Source organism: Aegilops tauschii, chromosome 2 (genome assembly GCF_002575655.3).
Source record: "Aegilops tauschii subsp. strangulata cultivar AL8/78 chromosome 2, Aet v6.0, whole genome shotgun sequence".
NCBI lineage: Eukaryota > Viridiplantae > Streptophyta > Magnoliopsida > Poales > Poaceae > Aegilops > Aegilops tauschii.
Window position 1 is genome coordinate 644,522,745 of NC_053036.3, and position 22,266 is coordinate 644,545,010.

At 44.5% G+C, this 22,266-nt stretch overlaps 1 protein-coding gene across 1 annotated transcript; it reads left to right on the plus strand.

The window, feature by feature from the left end:
• The first annotated feature begins 13,505 nt into the window (after nt 1-13,505).
• LOC109758736 (uncharacterized) lies at nt 13,506-20,637 on the plus strand. The gene is made up of 2 exons (XM_073507575.1): nt 13,506-13,644; nt 20,336-20,637. Exons 1-2 carry the CDS (start codon nt 13,506-13,508, stop codon nt 20,635-20,637), a joined length of 441 nt encoding a protein of 146 aa, XP_073363676.1.
• Nucleotides 20,638-22,266: the final 1,629 nt, after the last annotated feature.

Consider the following 22,266-nt stretch of genomic DNA (forward strand, 5'->3'; position numbering starts at 1 on the left):
ATCGAATTGGTGACGGCGGTGGTGGTAGTGGTTGGAGTAGATCGAGGTGAACGAGTAGACTGTTGGTTTATATAGACTTCAATCACATCAATATCAATCACTCGCTAGGGCTTGGCACCATTCATGTCTGTATGTATGGCAAATATTATGATAGCATAGGTATATGGCATGCACTAATTAATCGGTTAGGAAGGACAACACACACGGGAAGATTATTTGTTTCCATGCATGAGTAGTTTCCTAACTGCCAAAATTAAGGATTATTGCCAGATCATCATATAAATATTCAGTAGTATGGCATATTAATTAAGATTGCACACATATATAGCATGCACTAATCAATACTGAGGCGTGCAGGAATACTCACCTGATTATTTCTTTCCAGGATTTGTTGCCAAATTGCCAAAAGAATAATTAGTTTCCATTTTTAATTTTTGCGGTGTGGATTAGTTTCCAGTTAACCGCTAGATCCTTTGAATTTCGAGAGTTCCGTCTAAAAAAATCATATGTTTTCCTTTATAAAGAAAATAATAATCATCCCTACATAATTTTTTTGAGGTAGACAGATATTTTTGATTGGACCCCAATAACCGGGGAAAGTCAATTTTGTAGCCTCCTTGTAACACTACTAGGAAAAGGCTAATTAGCGACGCACATGTTTTGGCCATTAATTGCGCACTATATGTGCGCCACTATCATCACGCCACTAGTAATAAGCGGGTCATATTTACCAAGTGCTCTGGGTTACTAATGGCGCACTTCTAGATAATGCGCCACTAGTGTGTTTATTGCAGTGCGCCACTAAAGTGCAGTATGGTGCGCCACTAGTATGAATATTAAGATTTTTTTCTTTTCTGATATTTGCACAAGTTACAAAATATATTACTGCACAGAATATAGACAGCACAACATATAAACAGCAGATTTATCGAATACAATAGAAGATTAGTCTCCGAATACAATTCTTCATATTAGTCTCCGAATTCAAAATACCGAACAAAGTTAGAACATTACAAGTCTCGAGACCGCGAGTAGCGAGTTTGTCTTCACATTACAAGTCGATATCGATCATCTAAACTACCATCACATAGAAGATAGTTGCGGTCATCACGATGAGCATCATCGCGATGAAACTGATCTTCATCTGGTTCCTCCAACGCTCCGTCCTCTCTCCCGCTAGATAGCGCGCGTATCTAGCTTCCGCCTCCGCCCTAGTGGTGTACCCTTTGTAACTGTTACCGCTGAAATGGTGAACCTGTCTCCGACACTCCTCCCAGTCGTCGTAGACTCCGGGAACCTTACCCTTGTACACGACATACGACGGCATCTCTATGCACTAGACAAACAAAACGTTAGTAGCAATTCACAGACAATACATAAGCAATATATAAGTATGCAACAAAAGGATCGGAAGAGAAAAGCAACACATTAATAGCACGATTCATGGTCGTACTAATAAATAGTATCGATTACATATAAGTTGAACGACTGTCCAAACCAAAGAGACATACAAGTTCATTAAAGTTTAATTACAACATGAGCTAATCGATATTTCAGAACTACATAGCATCACTACTTTCGACTCGACTCAGGGACCGGAGCGTAGATGAAGCCGCCGTCTTTCGTGATGGTCATGAAATCGCGGGCGTTGTCAGCCTGCATTTGTAGCGTTGTTTCTATCTCACTGTTGCAGTGGCGGAGCTTGATAGAATCTATGGGGGGGGGGGGGCAATGACGAATTTTTTTAACCAACCACAACAAACAAAAACTTGTAGCCTCAAGGCAAATTTGTACTTATATTACCCATATTGGTAGCAAAATACATGTATGATTAGCAATATATACTCCATAAGAGAACTAACTACAGAAAAATATACAACTTGTCCACTTATACCGCTCGGCCTTCCAACTTCAAAGGCATTTTGTGAGCCAACTAAGAACTACAAAAGGAGTGGTACTACAGATCAGCTTTTCGATCACTTATGCTCTTGAATTCTGTTAAAATGTCCTCAAAGGTGTACTTCTCTGCGATTTCACGCTCTATGTGAACAACCAAGTTATTGGCAGGGTCTCACTCCAAGAATTCCTTACCTCCAAATACAACAGGAAGAGAAACTGAATTATTTGTTTGAGGCTCTTCATCTTGATTTTCTTGTTGTTGTTCCAATTCAAGAAGCAGAGGTAAAGATTGTGTAGCTGGAGGATCATCTGCTACTGCCTCTGTTCTTTGTCTTTTGAAGTACAACTGAATGTTGCCGCTGCTGCCTTTGCCCATGGTCACTTGATCAGGTGATTAGTCTAATATTCTGTTCAGTCCCAAGTCAAGCAACCGGTAGTAATTACTTAGAAGAACAAATCTGTAGTGCATTGTGCAAGCAACAAGATATCTGCAATTAGATCAAATGACTTGTACAGGCATGCTGCCCCCAATTTACTCGTACAGGCAACACTACAAAAGGGGATCCAGTGGTTTCAGGTTGTAATCTGAGCTGGGTAGATGCCTAGATGGTACATACAAAATCCAGTGGTCATGCCGGCCGACGACGAGCTGATAGCCTACCGGCCGGCGGACATCAACGATGACGACCACCGGCGGACCGGCCAGTAGCGATGAGACGAAAACGATAGTCTCAGGCAAGCCCTGGTTCTCCCCTCACGACCTCCTCGGCGAGCGTGGATTAGAGGCGAGCTTCTCCTCGCCTCCTTGGCGTCGGCGTCGTGCGTCGATCCCGCGTCGAGGCAGTGCGGCGGCGTGGATGGAGCAGTGGCCGAGCGGCGAGTGTGGTTTGGGGAAAGAGACACGAAGCAGCCAAGCCCAGAGCAAGCTTGCGTAGTCGTGTTCGTGTGAAGATGGGCTTGTGGCCTTCAGCGCTTATGTCGATATGGGCTATTATTTACCTAGTAGAACTTTTTTTGCATTTGGGCTGGGGGGGCCACGGCCCCCTCAGGCGTGTATATAGCTCCGCCGTTGCACTGTTGGACGGTTGATATCTGAGGTAGAACTGCCCCGAGGTACGAAGGACATCTTGATGGATGATTTCCGCAAACTCCGACTGGATGCGAAAGAATTCTTGTCTGATATCCGCGTCCTAGATTGCCGACAAGCGTGCGGCCCAATCTTTGAGATTATTTGGTAGCAAAAGGTGATTATGGTCCCGTACGATCACCCGCATGTGATGGAGGACGTAGTAGGCATCCTTCTGACCGCCAGGCGGCTGCTTGACGTAGGGGAACGTCGTATTGTGGGTGAACACGTGCTTGCCGTACCTACGAATTGGCCTGCTGAAGGTGCCTCCAGATCTGGCGTAGCCGGGAAGAGCTTCATCAAGAACTTTCTTGATATTTGTGTAGTCTTTCTTCGACTGACGGTCCGAGTCGAAATACGTGGCCATGGAATATTTAGGGCTTAAGAGGATGAGTGTGCAATGTGTGTCACTGCACAAAACACAAAATGTTAGAAGAAAAAAAGAACGATCTAAATCTAAGAAATCATATGTTACGGGGCGGTGAGGGGATGACTTACTCGGGAAAGTAAGGCACGAGGAAGTTATCCTTATCTGGGTTTGCCAGAATGACGCCTTCGAGGTATGAACTCGCGACTTGCCGGTCCCCATCGCTGCCCAAGATCTTGGCACGCTTGTAGAAGGGGTCGACTATCACGATGTTCGGGGTCTTGTCTCTAATGATCCGCATCTCCATACTCAGCGAAAATAGCCGAACGAACGTGTAGTGCAGCGGATGAAGGTTAAACATAACGAAGATGTCATCAAACCGCAGGACGATCTTACCCCCGATGGCGCTATCCACAAAGCCCTTGCCCTCTGGCACCTTGGCCACGAAAACCGGGTATGCCACATCATTCTCGGAGAGACGCCGCTTCTCCAAAGAAAGAACACTGTCATGCAGACTCCGCATAGCACCGGTTGCAGCATTGAGCAGATTAGTCGGTAGCATCGGCCTACCCGCCACATGCACCCTCCTCGAGATATCCTTAGGTGAAGGTGGCCCGTCCTGAGCACGGATCGTACTCGGTGTCGGCTGGCTCGCACCCTTGTTATTCTTTCTATTCCGTCCCTTCTTCTTCTGCTGTAATGGGATCGAGTTCTGCTCAGAGACCGCCTTCTTGAGTGTGTTGGGGCTGATAATATTTCGCACCTCGGCTATCTGAGGCTCGGTGAAGGCGGTAGCTGGAGGCGTCTCCTGAGAACTGAACGCCAGACGACGCTTGTTGCAATTGGGTTTCTCCGCGGTACCAGCTAGATCGCGACCGTCTTTTGCAGGGTTGGGTTCTTGAGAAGGAGGCCCCAAGAATTCGTCACCGTACCCATGTTCGTTGAAGTATCGACATTGGTAAATGTACCGTCGTCATCGTCGTCGTCGTCCGGATCCGGTGCCATATGCATGTCCGGATCCTGTGCCATATGCATGTCCGGTAGCGTTGCGGCGGTCTTGCCATGGCTTGGCGCGAGCACGACTGGCGGTGTTGTCTGTGGGGTGGTGTCCCCCGCCCCCAAACGAATCTGGCTCTTCGGCCAAAGCAGGGGCCAGCTTAAGCAGGCGTTGAGGGTCATCACATCATCTTCGTCGGCCCCAGGGGGTTGAAACGGAAGTAACAAGTCGTCGCAGCCCCGCAGCACCCGAACCAGTTGAACCCTATACACGCTGGGTGGCATCGGATTACCGTGGAACAGGCGGCTGCCCGGTTAACGATTCTGGCCTTGGCGACATCGATCAACTCGCCGTCCATGAAGTGCAGGAGAGTGCATGGAACGTCGGCGGCGGCCTGCGAAAACATGTAGGGCGTCATGGATGCCCAGTCAAAGGCAAGGAGATGAAGTCATCGGCCGAGAGGCTTAATTAGTTACCGTGATGGCGTCGAGCTCGGCTAATGTCGAGGCACCGCCAACGGCGGGCGTGCAAGTGACGGAGGGGCCGCTTGTTGCCGAGGTGCCGGCCGGCGTATTCTTCCCACACCCGGGTGCATTAAGCTGCAATGCCGGCGCCACCGCGGGAGACACCAATGCCGCCTCCGCCGGAGACACCAATGGCGCCGCCGACGCGTTGTGCGAGTTGCTACCTGTGAAGCTGGGAATCGGGGGCGGCCCCTGTTGGCCGCCCGCAATCCACGCCTGCAGCCCCTCAATCAAGGTAGGCACAATGGCGGTGATCGTCGCTCCCAGTTGGTCTCGCACTTGCTCTTCGACTATCTCCGGAATCCGCGCCACTTTTGCCTTGAGTTCTTGAACCTCGCGCTCCTAGCTTTCCGAGCTAGCCCAGCGGTATAGTATTCCGACCATTTCGTGGACAAGCCTTTGTCGGCCAAACGACCAGCTGACGTCGGCTTACTGAGCTTATCCTTGTTTTTCATTACGTTCAACGCCCTATTTAAAGGGGTGTCCCAAGGGGACCTCTGAGACGACCCCGCGCTACTGCTTTCAGTATCCTGCGGAAGGAACGTGAACTATTTAGAAAATTGGCTTCATTAATTAGAATGCAACCATATGGACCTAATTACGCCGGGGTGTATTCCTTACCAGAACAAGCTCAAGCGCCTTGGTCTTCTGATCCGTGGTAAGGTCCTTGGTTACCGGGTGAATCTTGTACCGGGCCCTGACATAGTTCCTGGTCTGCTTGTCACGGTATTTCTCGAAGAGGGGCGGTAGGCCTTGCTCGGCACGCTCCGCGTCCTCCTTGTCCCATATAGGTTCCGCCACTCTGTAACCGTCGGGACCGAGTTTGTGGACCCCTAAGTTCAAGTCCCGCATATCTTTCCCCCACTGACTTGATTCCATGGTTGCGTTGCTCTCGCACTTGATCTTGAACTCCAGGTAGTCAGCTTTGCTAATCGAAGGATTTGTCTCCTTGATCTTCTCATAACTATCACCTTTTTCAATCCTTCTCTTCACCGCGGCTCTCCAAGTAGCCAGGGCCGTGCTCATCTTCGTGAGGGCGGCACTGTTCACTTTATTCCCTGAGAGGCGTGTGTTTGCGAAGTCACCGGGGAACTTGTATCGTTCGTGCAGCTTCGTGAAGAGGAGGTTGCGCAAATTCCCTCGGTCACGATGCCTTAGGTTCTCGGTGTTGATCGAGACGGTGCTCCGGAGAATGCACCCGAGCTGTCCCGCGTACCCCTTGACTAATTCTTTGGGCGCCGTTGGATGCCCCTCGGAGGACACTTCAGTAAATTCCTCCTTGACAGTGCCGAGCACATTCGGGCGCCGGTCCTTCCGTTGCCTCTTCGGTTGGCTGCCATCTGTGCGTGCGCTACCATCATCAGTGGTGGCATCCTCGGCGGCACCATCAGTGGTGTCATCCCCGACGCCACTAGGGGTTGTGTAGTCAGGATCGGTGTCTTCCGCGGTGTCCTCATAGCGGTGAGGTTCTTCCTCCATCTCCTGGGACAGCTCCCAGAATGGCTTGCCGCCCGAACCGCCGGCCTCATCGTTGTGGGCCATGTTCGCTCTAAATAGGAAAAAAGTTTGGTCAAAAAATTGGTTATTGTCAAGGAACAAGATCTCTAAGTTGACCAAATAACCTAATTCTCGAGGAATCTCGCCAAAAAGTTCGTTATTGTCAAGGAAAATTGAGAGATGTTTGTGATATTGCCTAGGTGTTTTGGGATGGAACCTGTTAGTGTGTTGTTGCTAAGGTCCAAGTCCCTTCCTAACCCCCTTCTTCTTGTCTCCTCTCACTATCTCTCTCACACACATGGCAAGGAAGGGTGTCTGAGTGTGTGAAAAAATACTAAACTAATCCAAGGGCTGAAAATTGATCATCTGTTTCAGATTGCAGTTTTCTTTCTTGGGGCTTCGGTGTGACGCCCGGATAATTAAGCTACAGTAACACTCTACTAATGATGCCACGTCACCTTGATTACTGTTGCTAATCTCGCGTTAGTTCAAAACCAATTCAAATTCAAATTCAAGATCAAGCAAACAATAAAAGTTTTTAAATATTAAAACTAAAATGTTCGGAGGAAGCCAAATAAATCCTAAGTAATAATGGTGGAGAAACCAACATTTTTAAAAGTATTTGAATGCGCTAGAATAAATAAAACAGTGACTGAAACAATAACTTAAATAATTTTTAATTAATAAAGAATACAAGGTACTTTACTTTTGTCCCAAACTTTTTGTGAGAACAGTTGATTTTTACAAATCTAATTTAGGAGTGGGTTTCATTTTTTGTAAAACTATAAACTATTAATTAAGTAAAAGAAAACAAAAACAAGAAAATAAATAAAAGAAAAAGGAAATACAAAACAAAAAAAAATAAAATAAAACAGAAGCCCCCCTGCCCCACTAGGCCTTAGCCCAGCAGGCCCAGCCGGCCGGGCAGCGCCTCGGGGCCATTCCCCCTTTCACTGCTGTAGCAACCGAGCGCGCTCCCGCCAGACCACCTCACGGGCGGCGCCGAAGAGGATAAGGGCAAAGCCACGGGCTCCCCTCGTCTCCCCACCCCACATGCCCCCTCGCCCTTCCCCGAAACCCTAGCGCGCCCACAATCCCCCTCTTGTCCCCTTCCTCGCCTCTGTTCGAGATGCCCGAGCGCCCCCGTCGCCGTCGATCGCCGTAGCCGTGGCCACCGTCGTCCGTTCGTCGCCCCGGCAAGTCCTACAGCTCCGCCATGGTCCTCTGCTTCCACTACACCGCTGGATCAAGCCCCGGAGCCCCTCGCGTCACCGCACTCTTCTTCTCCGGCTCGGCCACCGCATCGTCCTCGTCCTTGATCTACGCCACCGGTCCTCCCCGAGCCCTCTGCCCAGACCCCACGCTCCCCCGGTGAGCCTCTGCGCCGGATGCGCCCTCCCCTGCCTCCTCTGATCGTCTGTAGCGCCCGTTCCACGCTCACCCGAACGCGCTGCCACCTGGCCTCGTCGCCAACGTGGCCACGGTGACCATTTGGTCCCGTGCGTGCCAACGTTCCGCTTCTCATGTCGAGTAGGCACCGTAGGCACCTCGCGTAGCTCGCTTTGCGCCCCGTAACCCCGTTCCCGTACCTCACCCGAAGAACGTCGCCGCCGATGAGCTTGATGCGCTCAGCTCCGGCCACCGCAGCCTCCGCCACCGTCACAGATCGCTCCGCCGTCGTCTTGTCGTTCGAACGAGCCCGGCCGCGCCCAAAATAGTGCAGTGTGGACGAATCCCGCCCGGCTCCGGCGTAGATCCGCCGCGGAAGAGGCTCGTCGGAGCTCTCTCCGGCGCCACGCCGACGTGGCCACCTGGGGCCACCCCGCTGGGTCACTGACCAGTGGGCCCAACCCCCCTGTTGACCAGTTGACTAAGTCAACTATGATGACTGGGCGGGTCGTGCCTATGACATATGGGCCCCGCCCACAAACGTGTAAAAAAAACTAGAATTAAAAGAATTAGAAAAAAATATTAATAAAAATAAATTTAATTAATTAATTAATTAACTAAATTAATTAAGTTAATTAGTCATATTTAATTAATCTAATTAACATGTTAGTTTAAATAAACAGTAATTAGTTTAACCTAAACCCTAATTAACCTAACAGTGTATGACAGGTGGGTCCCACTGGGCCCACATGTCAGTTTGACCGGTCAACACCTCTGTTGACTGCTGACGTCATGCTGACGTCAGCAAACACTGTTCGGGATAATGTTGAATTAAAGTAATTAAATAAATCCTAAAATGATTTAAATCTTTTAAAATTAATATAAAATAAACGGTAGCTCGGATGGAAAAACTTTGTACATGAAAGTTGCTCAGAACGACGAGACGAATCCGAATACGCAGCCCGTTCGTCCGCCACACATCCCTAACCTATCGAACTCGCAACTTTCCCCCTTCGGTTCATCTGTCCGAAAACACGAAACACCGGGAATACTTTCCCGGATGTTTCCCCCCTTTGCCGGTATCACCTACTACCGCGATTGGGCACGCCTAGCATCACGCTTTGTCATGTCATGCATTGTCATGCATTTGTTTGCATTGTATTTATTGTTTCTTCCCCCTCTTCTCTTGCTAGACACCGAGACCGACGCCGCTACTACCCAGTACGACTACGGTGTTGACGACCCCTCCTTCTCGGCTGAGCTTCCAGGCAAGCCCCCCCCCCCCTTGATCACCAGATATCGCATATTCCGTTCTACTGCTTGCATTAGAGTAGTGTAGCATGTTGCTGCTTTCGGTTAATCCTATTCTGCTGCATAGCCTGTCCTTGTTGCTATAGTTGTTACCCTTACCTGCTATCCTACTGCTTAGTATAGGATGCTAGTGTTCCATCAATGGCCCTATACTCTTGTCCGTCTGCCATGCTATACTACTGGGCCGTGATCACTTCGGGAGGTGATCACGGGTATATACTATATACTTTATATACATGACACATGTGGTGACTAAAGTCGGGTCAGCTCGTTGAGTACCCGCAAGTGATTCTGATGAGGGGGCTGAAAGGACAGGTGGCTCCATCCCGATAGAGGTGGGCCTGGGTTCCTGACGGCCCAGACTGTTACTTTGTGGCGGAGCGACAGGGCAGGTTGAGACCACCTAGGAGAGAGGTGGGCCTGGCCCTGGTCGGTGTCCGCGGTTACATCAATTAACACGCTTAACGAGATCTTGGTATTTGATCTGAGTCTGGCCATTTGGTCCATACGCACTAACCAACTACGCGGGAACAGTTATGGGCACTCGACGTCGTGGTATCAGCCGAAGCCTTCGTGACGTCAGCGACTGAGCGGCGCGCGCCGAATTGGACTGGAAGGCTAGGTCTGCTTCCGGCCGCCCTCGCAACGTGCAGGTGTGCAATGGGCGATGGGCCCAGACCCCTGCGCCATAGGATTTAGACCGGCGTGCTGACCTCTCTGTTGTGCCTAGGTGGGGCTGCGACGTGTTGATCTCCCGAGGCAGGGCATGACCCAGGAAAGTGTGTCGGGCCAAATGGGATCGAGCGTGTTGGGTTATGTGGTGCACCCCTGCAGGGAAGTTTATCTATTCGAATAGCCGTGTCCCTCGGTAAAAGGATGACCCGGAGTTGTACCTTGACCTTATGACAACTAGAACCGGATACTTAATAAAACACACCCTTCCAAGTGCCAGATATAACCCGGTGATCGCTCTCTAACAGGGCGACGAGGAGAGGATCGCCGGGTAGGATTATGCTATGCAATGCTACTTGGTGAATTTACCATCTACTCTCTTCTACATGCTGCAAGATGGAGGAGGCCAGAAGCGTAGTCTTCGACAGGATTAGCTATCCCCCTCTTATTCTGGCATTCTGCAGTTCAGTCCACCGATATGGCCCTTTACACATATACCCATGCATATGTAGTGTAGCTCCTTGCTTGCGAGTACTTTGGATGAGTACTCACGGTTGCTTTTCTCCCTCTTTTCCCCCTTTCCCTTCTACCTGGTTGTCGCAACCAGATGCTGGAGCCCAGGAGCCAGACGCCACCATCGGCGACGACTCATACTACACTGGAGGTGCCTACTACTACGTGCAGGCCGCTGACGACGGCCAGGAGTAGTTAGGAGGATCCCAGGCAAGAGGCCTGCGCCTCTTTCGATCTGTATCCCAGTTTGTGCTAGCCTTCTTAAGGCAAACTTGTTTAACTTATGTTTGTACTCAGATATTGTTGCTTCCGCTGACTCGTCTATGATCGAGCACTTGTATTCGAGCCCTCGAGGCCCCTGGCTTGTATTATGATGCTTGTATGACTTATTTATGTTTTAGAGTTGTGTTGTGATATCTTCCCGTGAGTCCCTGATCTTGATCGTACACGTTTGCGTGCATGATTAGTGTATGATTGAATCGGGGGCGTCACATTCGGTGTGCGGTACAAAATAGAATTTTGGAAATCTACAGAATGAACAAGCTAAGGGCTGCAAATGCCCGCAAGTCTTCAAGGGTGACGGCATAATGGCTCAGTGTTATTTAAGGGTTGGTTTGTGAGGAATTATCATGGTCTCATCATTTAGGGTTTGTCGACACCGAGGCATCCTAAAAGCTAAGCTTTTATCATTTAGGGTTTGTCGACGCCGAGGCACCCTAAAAGCCTAAGCTTTCATCATTTAGGTTTTTATCGACACCAAGGCACCCTAAAAGCCAAGGTTTTATCATTTAGGGTTTGTCGACGCTGAGGCACCCTAAATGCTAAGTTAAGTTTTCATCATTTAGGGTTTATCGATGCCGAGGCACCCTAGGTTGACTGATATATATGGATATCTTCTAATAATATACCCTATTAAGTATGGCGCAATAGTTAAAAAAATAGCCAACAGTGACATGCAAGTGCTGACAGAAAAGGGAAGGAGAATTCTAAGTTGGGCCTAATCACTTGGCTCTATTGCCACCTATGGCAGTTGCATATTAGTTGTGCAAAAAAAATTAAGAGCGGACAGTAATGAATAATATTTAATGGGATACCTCAAAAAGCTAATCTAGTATCTTCATTTAACAGTTTTCAACTAGAAAGTGCACAAAGTGCAACAAACAGATTATTTCAACACCCCAAACAATAATGATAACATTCTTTTCCTGAACTATAAACGACTCATGGTTTCGTCTGTCCACACACAAGAATAAAGGGACACCACATTTCAAAATTTTCACAATTGAGCCTAACGTGACAGTGCATATATAACCAGGCTTATGGTGCATTGTACTTTCTACCTGTCCAAACTGTATTTGTCAGACTTAACTAAGTTAACTGTTATCTGCACACCCTAATCTTTTTATCTAATTAACACAAAATAGACATCTCAACACTTGCATTTGCAAATATAACACCATGAGACACTTCAACTAGGTACTTCTCGAAGGACAAACACCAAGAGACAGTAAACATATCAGCCGTTGATAGAAGCTATTCAGAACTAGTCCTACTTAATTCTTGATCCTACTTAATTAAGGACAAACACCAAGAGACAGTAAACATATCACACTTCTATATGTATAACACAAGAGGCAGTTGATCCTACTTAATTAAGTACTAAGATACCCCGACCCATGCATTAGTCGCAAGTACCCCATATGTCCTATTTTTAGCAAAGTCATGCTAAAATTCACGGAAAATTTCAGCATGACCTTTGCTGAAAATAGGACATATGGAGTACCCGACTTTGCCGGAACGGAAGTTAATCGACATTCCGGCAAACTCAAGGGCCTCTCGGGGTACCTGCAAAATCATTATCCCACCCAATATCATCACGACACGATGGTCGGAGACAAAACCCAGCAATATATCTTCTAGCCATGAAACCCTACCTGATTCTCCTTTCTTCCTCTTTTTTCACTTAAACCTGCAAACATGTAGGGAAAGCAATTAATACAAGGCACAAAAATGGCATGCTATGTAGCCTTAATGCTACAGAACATATGACACATTAATGGCATGCTATGTAGCCTTAATGCTGTAGAACGGCCATGCCCAGATTGTTTAGGTTTCACAGAGAAAGCATAATCTATTTAGCTTTAGCCACTAAAATGTCCAATCATCCATCAAAGAATAAGGCTACTGGGATGAACAAGCACTATATATATATATATATATATATATATATATATATATATATATATATATATATATATATATATATATATATATATATCCATATTCACTAAATCAATAATTCTCTTCTCTGGTGGAGGGAGGCAGCAAGCACAGAAGTGAATGATGCTTGCCCACTTCTGCTTGCCAATTGGCACTATAATCAACTAGGATTGCACAGCACCAGATAGTTTAGTTTGCCTTTCTTCTGCTTTGCCTACTAAACATCCCCAATGATACAATCTAACGCCACAAGGCATGAGAATCCATTTATTTAGGCTTCAAAGAAAAGGCCCAACTTATTTAGGTGTTTACCCACTAAAATGCTCAACCAGCCATCGAAAACAAGGCCACTGGGATGAACGAACACTGTTACTACTCTATGTTACTTCTAGAACAGGTGCAGCAAAAGCTGCAATAGGCGGAAATTTTCTCCAAAATGGAATATAACTGAACAACACTCTCTGAAATGAAAGTGCAGGTGCAGGTGCAGTAGAAGCTGCAATATGCCGTGTCAATGCTAACCACCAAAGAGAAAAACACCAACAAGAGCCTGCTGCCTGCAGCTTCCGGCACCCTTAATCAAGTAGTTCAAGTCTGTATAGACCATATGCTTCCATATATAATGCTGATAATTAGTACTAATGATGTACTTTACCACGTTGCAGTGTTCCCCCTAATCGCAAGATGCACGATTTGTAATTAGGAGACAGTAAACAAAATCACCAAGACTATGAAACAGCCTCATTGTACTTGATTCTACATGTAGGCAGTAATCACTAGTGTACTTGATTCTACATCCTCAATCCTAGTGCATGAAACAGCTAACCTAATTAATTAATGTGGTTTCTCCTCTCGTTACTTAGGATGGTTTGCAACCTAATGGCGTTCTGCACCCAAGCATGCATGTAGTGTAGCTAGTTTTAAAATTTCCAAAGAAAAAGATGGCACCGAGCCTCCTCTCCTGGTGGACGTGAGGCAGAGCATGGGCGCATGCAGGGCTACTGGCCAGGTGAGGTGGGGCTCGCGGCCAGGGACTTCAGAGGCGTGGCCGGGTGCGGCGCGCGTGCAGCAGGACGTGGTAGCAGAAGGAAGCCCGGCGCACGGCGAGGCCGTATGCCGTGCAGCAGCAGTAAGCAGGGTTCGGGCACGATGGAGTCGGCGTCCTACGGCATCTAAATCGAAGGGGGAAAGGGGGGCGAGGGAGGAGCTCACCACGGGGCTTGTGGACACCTCGGTTGCCGCGGGGATGGACCGGAGCAGCGGTGGCGACGGCGAGATGGGGTCGGTCGGAGGAAGAAGAAGTGCCCGGGCTCCTCTCCTGGTGGACGCGGGCCTCCTCCTCCTAGTGCTCCGGCGGCGGAGCGGGCGCGGGGGTCGTCGGGTGCGGGGGGTCGTCGGCGGCATGGGGGAGGGGGGGTCTGGCGAGGGGGATAGCGAGATGGAGGGGGATCTGGCGCGGGGGGCGAGGGGGGTCTAGGGAGGGATAGAGGGGGGAAGCTTAGCAATGGCGCACCTCCTAGGGGTGCGCCATAAGTACATCGATAGCAATGGCGCACCTTCCCCTGGTGCGCCATTAGTAACTTTTTTTAGTTGCATCTAATATTTTTTTAGAAAATGACAATAAAATTTGAAAACATTTATGAATGTGAAAAAATATCATCAAATTTGTTATTTGAAAATATTTATGAATATGAAAAAATATTATCAAATTTGTTATTTGAAAATATCATCAAATTTGTTATTTGAAAATATTTGAAAAAATATCATCAAATTTTTTTAATTGCATTCATTTGTGAATTGGTAAAAAGTTTATGAATATGAAAAAATATCATCAAATTTGAAAAAATATTCATGAAGTCAAAACGTGCCCATGAAATTTAAAAAAATTCATGAGTTCAAAAAATATTAACAAATTCAATACTTTTGTGAGTTAGAAATTCAATACCAGAATAAACATAAATAAAAATTGGTATACCAGAATAGACATAAATACCAGAATAAACATAAATAAATATTCACGAGGACTAGAACAGAAGAAATATCATTTCAATATGTCGAAATACAATCGAGAAATGAAGACTACAATTTAAATACAATCGATCTTAGCTAGCTATCTTTTCACAATCTTCTTGCCCTTCTTTTTTGCAAATGGAGTTCTTCTGTTGAACGGACGTCCTTTAGGTAGGGTGGTCCTGCTTCTTCTTGTGGTGTATGGCACTTCATCGTCGTCGTCATGTTCCATCTTCGGGTCGCCGTACTTGTCGATGTCTTGCTCATTGGCGACTCCATCCATTCCGATGATCTTCCTTTTGCCTCTCCTCACGACAACACGACTGGGCTTTGACGGGTCGGTAATGAAGAAGCATTGGTCCACTTGGGAAGCCAGTACCCATGGCTCATTTTTCACGGTGACCTCTACACCCGCGGTCTTGGATTTGGCTTCGGGTATAACCATGGTGGTGAAATACCGGTCTTCTTTTAGGACGCTCTTGGCCCATCTGATACGGAACACCGGGACCTTCTCTCCAGCGTAGCTCAGCTCCCAGATCTCCTCGATCCTTCCGTAGTATCTGTCCTTGTCGTTACCGGTGTAGGATTCCATCGTTACCCCGGAGTTCTGATAACCATCGCTCTCCATGTCCTTGTCCTCGGTGTAATGTGTAGCCGTTGATATCGTACGCCTCATAGGTCATCAGGTTGTGCTCGGCACCCTGTGACAAGGCGAATATGAGTTTTTGGCATGACTTTGCCTAAAAATAGGACCAAAAAGAATGCATAGTGCCAAATTCTCGCCGAAACGAAAATGAATCAATATTCCGGCAAAATATTGGCAACTATCGCATTTCAAATACCGGTACCTGCAAACACAAACATATGCAACACCACAAACATACGTAGATCTAGCTAGGCCATAAAAAGTGCATGTGCACGTTGTTGGAGGGAGAAAAAAGTAGATCTACAACATAAAGAAAGCTTTCCCCTTACTTACCTATCAAAAAAAGGAAATTTAACCACTTAATTTGGGTGAATCTATGGTGCAAATGAGGTGAGGAGGCAGCCGAGACAAGCTTGGAGGAGGAGGTGGAGAGAATGAAGTAGGGAGAGTGAGTGTGATAGGTGGCTGTCCAAAATATCTAGCTGCTCTCAGGTTACCAATGGCGCACAACCTAACAATGCGCCATTAGTAACCCTGGTTACTAATGGCGCACCTGTTACGTGGTGCGCCATTACTAGTTTTGCAAAAAAAAAAATTGTTAGTAGTGGCGCACCGTGGTTGTGGTGCGCCATTACTAGTTTGAACTACTAATGGCGCATTATAACCTGATGCGCCATTACTAGTTTTGAAAAAAAAAGTTAAAAAAAAATTGTTAGTAGTGGCGCACAGAGTGTGTGGTGCGTCATTACTAGTTAAAACTAGTAATGGCGCACTATGCCCTGGTGCGCCATTACTAGTTTTAAAAAAGAAAATATCAGTAGTGGCGCACCGTGGGTGTGATGCGCCATTAATGTCCATATTAGCTATAGCCCTTTTCCTAGTAGTGTAAAAGCAGACTAGAAATGGCCCAAGTTCAAGATCCAAAAAAGTACTACCGTGGGCAAACCCTATTTGACGTTGCAGGTGCTCGTTACTATGTAAATTAATACGAAAAAAACAATGACGGTCATTGTGAATCAAATAGGGAGCAACTAGTTAACGAGCGCTCCTTCAGGAGTCTCGCAACGATCACTTGTGGTGAGGCTGAGAGCGTGCCACTTGACTTGTTCTCAGGCGCCGCCACGTGTTGCGCCCTGGGAACTTCCTATGGATTTTTTTATTTGTTCGCACACGTTTTCTGCTTTTTAAATGTTTTTTTTTTACTTTTTGATTTCCACCGGTCTTTCTTATCTTTTCGACAAAAAATTTGGAAAACAATTTTGCGTGAAAAAACACGTTTTTCTTTTTTCTTTCGTGAGAGACACGTTTTTGCTTGACAGGAAAAAACGCGTTTTATCCTTTTTTTTTTCCTTCATGAGAGACAAGTTTTGCTTCCACGAGAGGCACAGCCGTGCCTCTTGGAAACGAAAAACATATATATTTTTCTTCTGTGAGAGGCACGTTTTGCTTCCGCGAGAGGAACGGCTGTTATCAATGTGGAATTTAGTTTTGAAGATCTCGACGCGAGGAATCCAATGATGAAAACGGTTCGAGATTTCGACACACCGTTTACGAGATAAAACGTTTTGAATAAACGGATCTGCGAAAAAAGAGAAAATTCCCAGATTACAACAAGTGGCGCACATGCAACACGCCACTTGTCACAACCTAGGGAGATGAGAGTGATCTTTGAAAGGAGTACAACTCAATTACTTCTCAATTAGTGATTTCGATCGAACACACGACCTCACACATTGAGGTTCGTTCGTAAACCCAACGCGTCGCGGAGCAGGATCTACTAAGCTTCAACTCTTCCTTTCTTTTATTCCTTCCTTCTCTCTTTTTTTCTTTTTCCTATTTTCCATTTTTTTTCTATTTTTTCTTCTTCCAGATTTCTTCCATCATTGATTTTCATTTTTTCTTTTCTTAAATGCATGAGCTTTTTCCAAATCGATGATATTTTTTTTCAAATTTCATGGACTTTTGTTTTCAAAATCACTGAACTTTTTTTAATTTTAGTGAACTATTTTTAACAACTAATATTTTTTTCATTCGATGAACCTTTTTTCAAATGCAATGAACATTTTCCAAATTTGATGATATTTTTTCTAAAATTGATGAACTTTTTAAAATTGATGATCTTTTTCTAAAATTAGATGAACTTTTTTATAATTGGATGAACTTTTTTGCGAATTGGTGAACTTTTTTTACGATGGTGAATTTTCTTTTCAATTTTTTACGAACGTTATTAATTTTTTTTTAAAAATATTTTATAAAATTGATGAACTTTTGTTGTAGGGCAACGAGTTTCTGCATGTTGAGGATTTTTTTCGAAATCTGTGACGTATGAGCGGCTCTGATAGTTGTTAAAGTTTTAGCGCTGCAATTTAATACTTGCAACCACACGCCCTAGTGGTTGGCTGAAATCCTGTTAGTAGGTTAGGGCGCAGGTTCGATACTCCATAAGAGTGCCCTTATATCAGTTTACGGAGAGAGTAATGTATCATTTTGTGGCGGTCCCCTTTGGTGGTCCGGCGCCGATTAGGAACTCCCACTACCATGCCTTACAGAAAAATGGGCGAAACAAATAGAAAATGGGCTAAAAACAGCCATAGTGAATAACACTAAATAGTGTCAGGAAAAATATTAATAAAGTAAAATTACCATGGATTTGAAAAAAATAATCCATGGCCTGATTTTATATGGTTTTCATTTTTTTGCGAGAAATATTCAATCTATTCATCTTCAACCATGGCAGTATAATGAACATCAGAAATAAATTATATCCATATTCATAGACCACCTAGCGATAACTATAAGCATTGAAGCGAGCCGAAAGCGCGCCGCCCTTATCGCCCCTCCCTCGTCGGAGCCGAGCACAGCTTATTATAGTAGATAATGGGATAGTCGTTGTGCTAATGCCTCATAGGACCAACACATCAGTTTTCACTTGCTTCATTAACAACACGTAAAACATCCTACCAGCCTACCAGTGCAAAAAATTCTTGGTTTATTTTCTTTCTAATTTTGTCCGTACTGTATGCCCCTCTCTTCTATACACATTTAATTATCAGCACAAAAATTCTTGGTGAACAGTGAATTAATAAATCATTTTATATTTTTTCACCTAGTGTGGTAATTTAAAAAAAGTTACAAATTTTTTAAGCTTGTTTGGATATTTGAGTAGCTCTCAGCGAAAAAGACAAATATGGGGTCTGTGAACACATTTAACTGTTCATGCATTGTTCGGGCTGATTTTGTTTTTTGGCTGAGAGCTACTCAAATGTCCGAACGCGGTGAAAATTGGCACGGACCTCACACATTGACACATATTCCATGCAAAAAAATATTCATTTTTTTGAATTTTTGGTATTTTTTTGAATTTACTGTTCAGCCAGTGAAAAAATCAAAATTATTTTTGAAATTTTACTATTGTTACACTTATTAATTCTTTTTGAATTTATTGTTCACCTTGTGGAAAAAAGAAAATAGTATTTTCTTTTTTTTCTTTTTTTCAACTTCATTTTTATTTTATTTTAATTTACAGTTCACTAGTCAACGTGTCAAAACTGGTCAACAGAGAGAGAAGGGTTGAATCCTGACCGGTTTTGAGAGTTGAGGATTGTAGTTTAGACGGTATTGGAGTTCGGGGTTGTAAATTAGACTAGGGCAAAAGTTCGGGGTTGAAATATGCACTTCTCTCTGTTTCTTTCATTTTGCAATTGATCCATGGACCGCCTTGCTCATGTTTAATAATACTGTTTGTGAACATAGGTAACTTCACGAGGCGGTAACACTGTATATACGTTGAAGGGAAAATCTGGTGAGAAATTCGAGTTTAATGCTCCAAGGGGTGGAACGTACAAGTTTTGTTTCCATAGTCCATATGGAGCACCTGAAACTGTTTCTTTCTACGTTCATGATGGTTAGCTTACTGGCCCTGTTCCTCGAGCTCGGTATTCTTCAAATTAGTTTGTTTGCAAGTGTTGAGCACTGACCGATTGATTAGATTCTTAAATGGATCACCGAGACACAAACTAGAAAATGTATCCGCTCTAGTAATAAAGATATGCATGCAGGAATGACTAGCAAGCCATATATACCAAAATTTTGCTGTACCTTGCAAGAGATCAAATGGGCCGTGGCAAGGGCAACTTGGTAGGCAAGTAGGAAAATACATAGTAGTTGTGTGGTGTTGATTGTGGCTATTTACTGTTATGAGCTTTATTATTAGCCATGCACGTGCCTTTATTTTTATGGCCGTGCAGATGGACAAATGTAATTTAAAATCTTCAAACCTAAGCCTACATATTGGATGTATCTAGGTTGAGTAATTGAATTGAAATTCTGATGTAATATGCTCGCAGTCGATTTAGTAATTTATTTCTCTAGACCAATACTAAACTACTATCAGCGAAATTTCGAATCAAATAGTGGGCTAGTATAGTCTCAATGCTATTGTTTATAAGAGGGTGAGTCTTGCCGTGTAAAAGAGTTTGAGAGTCTCGCCATATAGGGAGTAGTAAGATGTTGGATGAACTGTTTGGCTTCAGAGGATAGAGTTTAATTCAATTAATTGGATTAAGTCAATAGAATTAGAATTCTATTCATGTAGATTTTCCCATTGGACGGTACTTGGAATTGAAATCTCTTTGTTATTTAAACAACAACATAGTTGCACATTTGGAACTTTTTAGCAAATTACTGCACCTATTAACAGTGGCGGAGCTAGACAAAGAATGCTGGAGGGGCGAAAGGAAAATACAACACATTCTGAGGGGGCCAAAGACTACATTTTTCTAATTAAGCACCTCCTAAAACAATTTCTTCAGACATTTTGTTAAGACTGGGGGGGGGGGGGGGGGGCATGGCCCTGGCAGCAATACATGTAGCTCCGCCGGTTCCTATTAAGGGGCCTGATCAGTTCCCTACCAAATCGTTGCCTTGCCAATATTTGGCATGCGAACAGAGACTGGCATGCCTAGGTGGCTATGTCTCTTGCCAAATTATATTAGTAGTTGGCAAAATACCAATCATAACTTTGGCTGGCAATATGTTTCCAAGCCCCAACTTTGGCTTGCTGAAATTTGGAAAGGCAAATGTTGGTATTAAACTGACCAGCCCCTGGATCTGTGGCCTTGTTAGTTGATCCTCATCATGAACCTTGTCTCACCTTTTATCTCAGGTCGCAATCTTGTTCTTGAGGAGGCCCTGAAGGGGGAAGCCTTCAAGAAGAGGTATGATGAGTGGATGGCCAGGTATCACCGCACATACAAGGAGGAAGCCATGAAGAAGAGGTTCGAGGAGTGGATGGCCAAGTACCATCGCACCTACAAGGACGATGAGGAGAAGGCGCGGCGCTATGAGCTATTCAAGGACTGTGCCAAGATGGTTGATAAGCTTAACGTGTTTCCAGGTGGGGCGACCACAAACAACTTTTGCGACTATTCTGAGGACGAGAGGCAAGCCAGCTTAGGGGCCGAGTAATCGTGATTGCCATCGGTGATGGCAAGGAAGTGGCTCTTATGCCTAAGGTAAAATGGGCTTTCGTTCCCATCTATTTGATTAATGTATATTAGCTTTGATTAGAATTAGCTATAATGGCATAACCTTACATTTATGTGTGCTATGTTAATCTGTATGAACTCGGTCAGGGTGCAGTATGAGCCTTATGAATTCCAATCATCTGAGACCTCGAACTCTTGTCATTGATCATCTGCACAAAAATGTAGTAGTACGTTCATATTATCTTGGTGTAGAATCAGTCATACACCATACAACATGTAATATCTCTGCTCGATGGGCATTTTCTGCTCTGTGAACTGCAACATTGGCTGCTCCAAATAAACGAAACGAACTGCAAGAGATTCATGTGAACTGTATGCCACCTCTACATAGTAGTACTCCATTAAGAGCACTGCAATTCATGTGAACTCTTATATAAACCTAAGGCACAAGGTTAGTCTTCAATTTATATTGTCATATACATCAAAGAAAATGACTTGCAATATATATATATCAGAAAATGCCAACGGAGGCCGAGCTCCAGGGAGCTCATTTTCAAATTTCATTTTTCCAGATTGCGATTTTTTTAAATTTATTTGTGAACACCCATACACATGTATACTATGTATGTGTAAAATTTGACGCCATTAGAATCTCACATGTGGTGAATACAAAAAGACAAACACATTTTTAAACGGCCTTTTTTCTGTTGGGCCGGATTTTTTTATTTACATCCTACAGATCACAACATTATTAAACAAAATTTGACACGTTCTTTTGGAACACATATATGTTTCAATGGATTTTTTCTTTCAGATTTTTTGGAAACTTCTAAATATGCTTTTCTATGTTTTCAAAATATCGAGCTGCCTGGAGCTCGGCCTCCAAAAGTCGTCAATCCATATATATTCATTACTCCATATTAGTAGAGGAAGTACTTCTATATCTACCCATTAAATTCCATCTACTAATTTTATTTATCTATCTAGTGAATCGCACTAGCAGCCGAGAAAAAGAACAACTGAAAATGTGAACTTGTCAATATCAGTATATCACAACTAGTTGTGCTATTGCTGCTATGGAAAACCGACAGATTGGAGAGCCTATAGAAGTATATCACAACTAGTTGTTCTTATGGGTGCTGCTGTGTATTGCTCATTGCGAGCGGTACGCGCGCCTCGCGTGCATTACTGCTGCAAGATGGACCTGGCCGAGCCACATAGCACATATCTCGTTTTTTTTCCTCATTGGTTTGGTCAATTAACTTATAATTTTACAAAAAATGCAAATATGTGAATTTGCAAATAAGGCTGTGAATTTGCAAAAATGTGCACGTATCAAAAAACGAACGGTAATTCAAAAAATATTTATGAATTCAAAAACTAAGACAAAACATAAAAACTATTTCTGAATTATAAAATGTTTGCGAATTTTAAAAATGTTCATGTGAATACTTCTTTTAATTAAAAAAAATCGGAAATTCGGAAAAAATCGCAAATTTTTTGAAATATGAAACTATTATATAAAACGTGAAAACAAACTAACATCTCGAGCAAGTTTTAAAAAATGTGAAATTTTTTACTGAAATTTGTGCATATTTCTTGAAGTTGT

Excerpts from the sequence above, each read along its gene's own strand:
- LOC109758736 (XM_073507575.1), top strand. The coding sequence starts at position 13,506 with ATGCAGGGCTACTGGCCAGGTGAGGTGGGGCTCGCGGCCAGGGACTTC. Across the intron at positions 13,645-20,335 it reads CCGTATGCCGTGCAGCAGCA|GTCGCAATCTTGTTCTTGAG; the intron begins GTAAGCAGGGTT and ends CTTTTATCTCAG.